This window comes from Ctenopharyngodon idella, chromosome 14 (genome assembly GCF_019924925.1).
Source record: "Ctenopharyngodon idella isolate HZGC_01 chromosome 14, HZGC01, whole genome shotgun sequence".
Taxonomy (NCBI): domain Eukaryota; kingdom Metazoa; phylum Chordata; class Actinopteri; order Cypriniformes; family Xenocyprididae; genus Ctenopharyngodon; species Ctenopharyngodon idella.
This window is the reverse complement of record NC_067233.1, coordinates 27,983,938-27,993,451: the sequence shown is the minus strand read 5'-3', so window position 1 is coordinate 27,993,451 and position 9,514 is coordinate 27,983,938. Positions and strand designations below refer to the sequence as shown.

Below are 9,514 nucleotides of genomic sequence, written 5' to 3'. Positions count from 1 at the left end.
TTTCTCACAGATTTCAGAATACTAGGAATATAGCACATGAATCATATGGACTGCTGTTATGATTCTTTTTGGAGCTTGACAGATATGGAAAAAAACTGCATGAAGATTCCTCAAAAATTCTCTTTTTTGTTACAGCATACGGTTTGCTATGAGACTCTCAGGGTTTAGGATAAAAGGGAAATGCAGGTATAGAATAAAATTAGAATTATTGGAGGTTGAAAAATGATTTTAAAAAAAAGAGTTTGTTCATCTTATTTCCATAGAGACCTGAGGGAAAGCACAAGAGGAAGCGGAGGGAGGGGGAGGCAGATGACTAAGGCGAGGCGAGGCATCATTTCTTTAGCTTTCTGTGATTCATCTGGGGAAATGATACCACAGTGGATCAGAGGCTAGAGAATGATAGAAGAGTGGCATGAAAGACAAAATAAGCGATTAGAACAAAGCAGCAAAAACAAAAGCAAGACTGTCCAAGATTGTGATTCTCTCTCACACCTTTTAACTTTTATTTCTCACTCCATGTTTTTCATTTCTCACTTCTGTATCACTTGGACTCATTTATTGCACTTTGTTCACTCAGTGTTTTTTGAAACAAGAAAAAAAAACAACTATATTTTAACACTTTGTGAAGAAAATGTGAGTGGTACTTATCCATACAAGAGTTGCCAACATGATGCTTGGGTGTTTGTCACAGCATTTTATATATGGTTGCTATGGTGTTCTGGGTCTATTCTGCTCTTAAAGGCATGATATGTAAGTTTTGCCACTAGAGGTCACTTATTCAAAACAATGGCTTAGCTTGATGACACCGTGAATGAGCGTGGAATCACAGGAGTGTTGTCCTCACCTCCGCTGATGGAAAGCAATCTGACGGACTCTGGCAGAAATCATTCTCATGGATGAGCAAATGTATTTAAGTTTTATTATCATCGCGGTGGTATGAAGCAGGACGCGCTGAGAGCCGTGGCCGGTGGGAGCGAATGCTAATGAGAGACACCTGCGATTCACACTGCTCTCAAGAAGAGCGGAGCTTTTATTATGCTGCAGTCGGCTGCTTCCGCTCTTTTCGTTGCGTATGTGCGGTAACGCAGCGCTATTTTACAAGGTTAAAACAATCATACCAAATATTTGAGTGTGTTGAAAGTTGTGTTAACGTGACTCTTTGCGTCTTTGCTCAGTGGCTGGGTGAGACACTCATTTTGCAGTAAGCGAGATCAATATTAGATTAAAGCTGCAAGCAGCGATGAAAGGGCCCTCGCACCCGTGCCACCGCCACCCGGTGGCTTTAGGAAAATGGAGCATGGTGGGCAATATGCATTTAAGTATATAAATATAGCAGGACTATGTCAGTCATTTGTATTTGCCACACTTCCTGCTACCAGCTGGTGGCGATATGACTATAACTAAATTTTGATGTCTTCAGATTGGACATTGTATGCTTGAGTTACAACAACTTCCTGTTTCATGAAGATAATAGCATGCTTTAACACTCAGCTAAGTGCTGCTAGCATGTTTTAGAATGTCTGTAGCATGTTTAGTATTCAATTGTATATTTTAGTATGTTAGTAGTGCATTACAGTGTTACACACATCACTTCCTGTTGCCAGTGGGTGGCGCTATTACTATAACTGAATATGACATGTAGATGTATTCAGGGCAGGACTCTTCTCAAACATGTGAAGTTTGGGGCAGATTGGACATTGTATGCCTGAGTTACAGCAACTTCCTGTTTTGTGGCGTTAATCGCTTACATTAGCACTTAGCTAAGTGTTACATGATTTAACGTGTTTCTAGCATGTTTGGCACTTCGTGGCATATTTAAATGTGTTTCAGGGAGTGAGTTACAGTATAAAGCATGCCATTTCCTGTCTTCAGGACATGACTCTTATCAAACGTGAAGTTTGGGGCAGATCCGACATTGCATGCTCAAGTAACAACAACTTCCTGTTTCATGGCGAAACAACGAATTTTGTCAGGCCACCACGGACACACCCTTCAGCGAAAACTCAAGATCTTCGCAATTTACATCGCAAAGGCCTTTAGATTAGACTGACCAAATATGACATTGATCGGATTAAAGCTCTAGGAGGAGTTTGTTAAAGTACAACGTCTGGAAATGGCAAAAACTGCAAAAATTTTGCATAGAAAATTCAAAAGATCTCACTTCCTGTTGCATTTTCAGATTTTGGACCCTGGGACTTTTTTATAGATATTGGGCTGTTACATGTGTCTACTGAATTTCATACTTGTATGTGAAACACAGCGCAAAGGACGCTTAATTGAAATTTTGTAGGTGGCGCTATCGAGCCATTTTGCCACACCTAATTCTGAAACCCATATCAGATGTAAATTTTTACCACTTCTGAAGCAGTTTCATGAGATTTCGAGCATGTTTAGGCCCTTAAAAATGTGATTCATTTCGGAGAAGAAGAATAGACCGAGAAATTACAATAAGGTCCTCACACCATTGGTGCCCGGGCCCTAAATATTATATTAATAAAAGATGAATGACTAAATGAATGTTGTTAAATGACATGCAATTAATTTTAAAATGTATAATGGAGAAAGCTCTCTCTGATTATGCTATGTTGGCCACTTGACAAAATAGTGTTGTCTCTGAGGTGTGGTAAAACATGGTACTCATGGTAAATCAAGAAAACAATTCAAACAATAAGACTAACCGTGTTGAGCTGTATAACAATGATCAGTTTGTTGATAAATGTTTCCAAACAGTTGCTCATCTGCCTAATTTACACAATGTATTAAAGTGTCTTTGTTGTTTCCATGGTTTCTATGAAAGTAAAACTGGAAATTGATGGTAGCATGGATATGACGTCAGTGACACGGTCCGTGTCTTGCTTAAAATGGCTGATTTCCCCGTATTTAAACATTATTAGAAACGTTTGATAAAGCAAGTACACACGTCAACAAACTATATAACATTGTTCTAGTGGTTTTTAGGATATTTTCATCCTTTTTCCGCTATAGACCTTATGCGCCAGAGAAACAAGCGCGCAGCTTATTGGTAGCTCTGTATATTTCTATGACATTACTGTCAAAGAGTAATTTGAAGTGGATTTACTTATTGTATCATGACCATTGTAATGTTTGAAGCGGGTGTCATAACAAATGTCAGTAGACCGGTAAGATTTAAAAATGAGTGGTTCATTCATAAATCCGTAAGATCTTACCATCACGCTGTGGAAATGCAAACTGGAAGACAGTACATAACGAGCGCACGGGGTGGGCGGGGCTACATACGATGCAATGGAAAGGTTCCAGGGATGTTTTCTTCTTGGAACCATAGATACCAATAAACAAGAAAATCACATTTTTCTCAATAATTTGCACAATTTGATGTATAATTTATGACCATAGCATAAAAAACAAATAATACTTAGTACTGAGGGTTTGTTTACCTTACTAACCCCAAGTATGAGCAATAGTAATTGTGATGCTTGTCTTACCAGGAATTAATTGCAGTCACTTTCGAGATTAAGACTCTGTAACATCTGTTTAATGTTAAAATCTTTATTTTTGGAATATTATTCTTTAAACAGCCTGGCAGATCAGCCCAAAAACAACTGACATGCATGTTAACTAGCACTAGAGGGCAATATAAGACCTACAGTACTAGGGAAAATGTACCTAGCATGCACAACAAAATCAGTGTACAGTATTTTCAACATCTTTACTTTATCAACTTTAAATAGTATTTTGTAACAATAATTTTGAGGTGAGTTAAATGTTGATCTTAATGTTTGGGTGCAGATCACAAACAGTGATCAACATTACGGCACAGAGATGATGTTTGTCAAACATGTGAAACGTTGAAATATTATACAAGCAATTTCACTTCCAACACCAGAGGGCAGTCTGTGTGATAGTCCACCAATGCCCCTGTAAGAAAATCACAAGTTCTTAAACTAATCGTCACTTCTTCTGAATGTTTGAGAGGTATGAAGGATGTGGGAAAAAGAAAGGCTCTTCAAATAAAAAAAATAACATTCAACAATACCCCCCAAATGACAAAGCACGTTTATTTCTCAGCAATCCACTTCTCTCTGTGGCCCGTTCTGCCTTTCTTCACATTGGCGGGTGAAGAGCGCCTCCTCTGGTGACATTACTCCATTGACAGCTGCACACTATCAGACTGCGGCTGCTGCTGGTCATATTTACGAGCTGGGGAAAGAACATACAACAGGGATTTGAAAAAAATCCCGATTATAACCTTACAAAACTACTATGATAATCATGATATTCTCTTCAAGACTGAGGTCATCCTTACATGGGATGCTGAAGACTAAGCTATTAAAAATTTGATTAGTTAAGGATTTTTTTTCCATATCGACATTTTCTAGCATAGTTCTTATGTAATTTTCACAATTACAACAACAACAACAAAACGTTATGCAGCATGTAGATAATTTTAGCAGCACGATCATATTTCTACATCAGAACATCCAACAATCAATCACAGAATTTTATTGAAATGTTTAGCTTTCCATTAAAACACATGTACATTGACTGATAGAAATTATAACAAATATGTCAATGGTAAAGATAACTTTTTAGGAATAAATATAAGATTTTTGATGGTGATTGAGAACCTTTTAAATTGTTTTTAAAACATGGTGGAGTTGGAGATCAGAGATGATACTGAATATTAATGTAATGAGGTGTTTTTGTTGTTGTTAGAAAGAAATTTAAATGTACATATGTGCAGTTAAAATGTAATACAAGTAATGATAATGGGAAAACAAGTGTTAGTGTTGTTACATTAAAATTTAAAGGTGCGTTGTGTAAATCTTAGCGGCATCTAGCGGTGAGGTTGTGAACTGCAATATAGAGAAGCTACGGTAGCCAACACAGGACAAAAATGTTGTCGTCTGAGACAGAAGAGAGTAGCCAGTCAAGCAAACACACTCTGTAGAGAAGTTTGTCCATTTAGGGCTACTGTAGAAACATGCTGGCGCAAAATGGCGACTTAACATGTAAGGGGACCTGTGGTGTATCTAGATAGAAATGGCTCATTCTAAAGTAATAAAAACATAACGGTTCATTATGTAAGGTATTTATACACCACTGAAAACATAGTTATGCATATTATATTGCATTTCTGTCAATAAATCCTCCTAAAATTTACACATTGCACCTTTAAATGTACATGTGTGCAGTTAAAATGTAAGACAAATAATGATAATGAAAAAAACACATGTACATGATAAACAAATGAAAAATGTAGTGACAACACAGTTGGGTATGAAAAGAAATGAATGCAGCATTAGCTGAACAGCAAGAGTGAGCTAGATTTTTTTTAGACGTGGTATATAATGCATAATATCAACATACTGTATGTATACACACATTTTAACAATATCTACAGTAACTGCATTTTGCCAGAAACTATAGTTGCCATGGCAACTTTTCAAAAGGACATGACGATGCATAATTATACAGAAAATGAGCCCAACCCACCCAGTGAATACATTTCCAGTTGTTGTCTCAGCCGGACTTTCTGTAGACTGTCGTAGAAGTTGGGCTCTGGTGAGGTGCCGACTGTTGGTGGCAGCGTAAATATGCGCATAATCTTCCTCTTATTTCTAAAAAAAAAAAAAAATAGAAAGAAAAAAAGAAAAGAAAAAATATATTCTTATTTTACGTATAATCACAGTCGTTTTGTGTAACAGATTTCATTGAGACCACTGAGACGGCTTTTACATGTCATTGTAATCATGTTTACAGGTCAATATAATTGCACGATCGTGTGATTAATGAATGTGAAATTAAATGGAGACTTACTTTCTGGCGTACATAAGCAGGGCGAAACTGACCAAAATAACCAGCAGGTAAACATTGGTGGCCTCATTCCAGGCTTCATGTACTGAATAATCCAGAGATTCCTCATCTGCCATCACCCCGTACCCACCCATAATCACGCGTTTATTAAAATGCGAAAATATATCTGATGTAAAATGGATTATATCTTATCAGAAAACAGCGACTCCAACAATAAACATTCATTTCCGGATACGCACTGAGAACAGAGCAAAGTTCAAAATAAAAGTCCCTGTGCAACTGTTCGACGGGAATTCGACTTTTATCACTAGCTAATCAAACACTGGTGATCATATTTATAAATGATCAGAGAATATGTCATTGTGACTTCAATGGTAGTTGGAGAATTAGTAGTTAGTAGTGGCGGAGAATTCATTTACATAACTGATTAATAATAATAATAATGATAACTATTTTGCTCTTCACAAGTACACAAATACACTTTTACTTTGACACTGTTTTACTGAGAATCCGCAATTTCTCTTATTATGCTTTGCTTCATTTCCTTCAGCACATAAACAGGAAGTAAAATGGAATTCCATAGAATGCCTTAATTGGTCGAACAGCCATGAGGCGTGTCAGAACAAGACTCGCTGATTGGCTGCCGTTTAGAGCATATGATGCTGTTCGTCCCCAACATAAACAGAGAGCACCACTGCAGGATAAAGTTTAACAATGTCGTTGCGAGGCATTTTTAAGCTTGTTCACCGCTCTAATTTTGGGATAATGGTAAGGTTTTAAAATGAATTAGTTTTCTGAACTGTCATGTAACAAAATATTGTTTTAAAACGTAAGTAATTGCACGCAAAACATACCTGTACGTCTTTCTGTAATTGCTTGTAATCATAAACACATTTATCACTCTGTAATTGCTGAACTTGGAAAATGACTTCTTAAATTTGTATGAATTGTACAATGGATGTAACAATATTAACCAAGCTCTGTCCTTTGCAGTACTCACTTTCCACAGCAAGCAGAGTTTGTGTGAAAACAGCAGCTCCTCACACACGACACAGCAGCAGTTCAGAGGGCATCAGTCGCTATCCAGTGCCAAACAAGAAGAACCTGCCATTTGATATTGTGGAACTGATGGAGGAGGTTGAACAGAAGGTTTGGCATCACATTCACGTTAAAGGGATAGTTCATTCTAAAACGAAAAGTCTCATCATTTACTCACCCTAATGTCATTTCAAACCAATATGGCATTACATGAAATACAAAATATGATGAAATTTGTATTTCTTGAGTCACAGCTAATAGATGATGTTTATCTACAGGGAGGGTTTTTGCCCAATGTCTTCAAGGTTCTTGCCCATCGTCCTGCTGAATTTCGGGCTTTCTTCTCTTATTATAATGCCCTCATGAACAAGGAAAGTGGTATGACCTTTTATTCATGCTGCATGGTAGCTAGTAACATTTTTTAATTAATTCACATTTATACAGCATATATATTCATATTATAATTTTTAAAATTTGGTTTCAACTGGTGCAAGATTAAGATCAAATGTGTACTTGATTGATTAGGTTTAGATTTAGGTAAATAATTCTGACATATCCTGTTAACATGTATCATCCATCTAAAACTATTTTAAACAATATTTTGGTACTCCTTTATAATTATATAACTGGAAACCATATGGAATAATTGCATGTTAATAATAATAATGTCACATCAAAAAACTATTTAAAATGAACTAGTGGAGGCCAAAAAAAAAAAGCCCATACAATATGCACCTTATACATTAATATGTGATACATGCTTTATTTTACTTTTGAAACAGGTGGTCTGTCGAAAGCGGATCGGGAACTGATCGTTGTTGCAACCAGTGCTCACAATCACTGCTTGTATTGTGTGGTATCCCACAGTGCATTGCACCGAATCTATTCCAAAAAACCCATGCTGGCTGATCAGGTACTTAACATTTTAATTAAAAAAAATTGGAAAATTCTCCAACCCTCGCAGTCTCCAATTTCCAAGAATCCTATAAATAATATGAAATGATGTAGAAAACTGAGTGGCGTACGTGTGAATTAGTAGGCTTATAATTGATTTTACTGGCACTGTATTTTTGTCTTAACCCACAGGTTGCAGTTAATTACAGGGTTGCCGATCTGACCGCCCGTGAGAAAGCCATGCTGGACTTTGCTCTGACAGTCTGCAGGAGTGAAACAATTACTGAAGAACATTTCAGCACCTTGGAAGCTCACGGTTTTGACCGAGAGGATATTTGGGACATTTCTGCCATTGCTGCCTTCTTTGCCCTGTCCAACCGCATGGCCCATCTGACTGACATGAGACCTAACACAGAGTTTTACAACATGGGTAGAGTGCCAAGAGACAAAGCAAAAGACTCTGATGGACAGGTCAAGGGCGAATAGACTCAAATCAGACTTTGGATCATCAAATCTTACAAAACTGTCAACTAATCATTAAGCTGATTGTTGAAATCAGGAAAGAAAACATATGTTTTGCAAAATCTCACCCTAAGTGGATTCTTTGACACTTTCACTGATGTATGCACATTTAGATTTAGAATTTTATTGGTTACATTTGTTTCTCTGTTAGTCCTCATAATATGGAAGCTTGTTTCCGCCACAGAAATAGAAAATAAAAAGGTAAATGCCAATTTATATCTCACAATTCTGAGGAAAAAAGTATGAATTGTGCGATATAAACTTGCAATTGTGAGATAAAAAGTCAGAATTGCGAGTTTATATCTCGCAGTTCAGACTTTGTCTCACAATTGATATAAACTCACAGTTTTGAAGAAAAAAGTCTGGATTGCGTGATTAAAAAAAAAGGTTTATAAAAGTTTATATTTTATTTTCCGTGGTAGAAACAAGCTTCTATACAATAAAGAAGTCCTTGTTTATTTAAGTTTGTTAGGCTTTGGTTAATTATTTATTAAAAGGAGAGACTGAACATTACAATTTTCTTCTGTGGCTGTCAATGGGTTTTCTGAAATGTTCATCCTGGAAGCATCACTTTTTTATGTGGCAAGACTGGTCAAACAAATTTGAATATAAAATGTGAATACTGTTAATCTGTTCTGAAGAGATCACAATTCTAAAGGTTAATAAATAATCCATTTATACCTTAAGTGTTCTCTTCAAACCATTTGTTTGAGTGATACAAACTCAAATATTTTTCTTTTCTCTAAAGTACACACTGAACACTGTTTGATAGGCTTTTAAATGTTAACTCAGTCTGTAAATGCTGGTGTCAACTAAGAGTTTGTTAACATTTTAAAAAAGAAAACCGCACATAAACTAACATTTTCTTTTGTTATTTTACTCAATCAAATTAAACATTTTGAGGAAAAAAAATCTTAATGAACAAAAATGAAAACACAAGACTCATGCATGTTTCTCATCCATGTCATGTAAGGCACATTAACCCATTTGATGTTTCCCTCATTAAAAAAACATTGATCTCTTCATCTCAGTGGCATGAGATTTTGTGATTTTTGTAACATTATCTATCTAAACAGACAAAAAAAAAAAAAAACTGGGCTTGATTCAAAAGTCACACTCGGGGTCTTTCCTCCCCAGGGAAAAAGTACAACAGTTTTTATAGAATAGGAGCATGGCAAAGGTGACATGATTCATTACATTATTTTTCTACAGTAGACTGGTTCTTCATGTGTATAATTCAGCAAACCCTTCTGTTACTAGGTAA

General features: G+C 36.3%; 2 protein-coding genes across 2 annotated transcripts; one reads left to right on the top strand and one right to left on the bottom strand.

Moving 5' to 3' along the window:
- Positions 1-3,512: 3,512 nt before the first annotated feature.
- smim19 (small integral membrane protein 19) lies at positions 3,513-6,046 on the bottom strand. Its single transcript, XM_051859673.1, has 3 exons — positions 5,800-6,046; positions 5,476-5,600; positions 3,513-4,179 (listed from the first exon to the last, which is right to left on the bottom strand). The coding sequence occupies exons 1-3, from the start codon at positions 5,928-5,930 to the stop codon at positions 4,121-4,123; spliced, it is 315 nt and encodes a 104-aa protein (XP_051715633.1). The 5' UTR covers positions 5,931-6,046; the 3' UTR covers positions 3,513-4,120.
- A 206-nt stretch (positions 6,047-6,252) lies between these two features.
- Positions 6,253-9,275, top strand: si:ch211-175m2.5 (uncharacterized protein LOC568697 homolog). The gene is made up of 5 exons (XM_051859665.1): positions 6,253-6,564; positions 6,790-6,945; positions 7,113-7,212; positions 7,617-7,747; positions 7,921-9,275. Exons 1-5 carry the CDS (start codon positions 6,511-6,513, stop codon positions 8,212-8,214), a joined length of 735 nt encoding a protein of 244 aa, XP_051715625.1. The 5' UTR covers positions 6,253-6,510; the 3' UTR covers positions 8,215-9,275.
- The last annotated feature ends 239 nt before the right edge of the window (positions 9,276-9,514 follow it).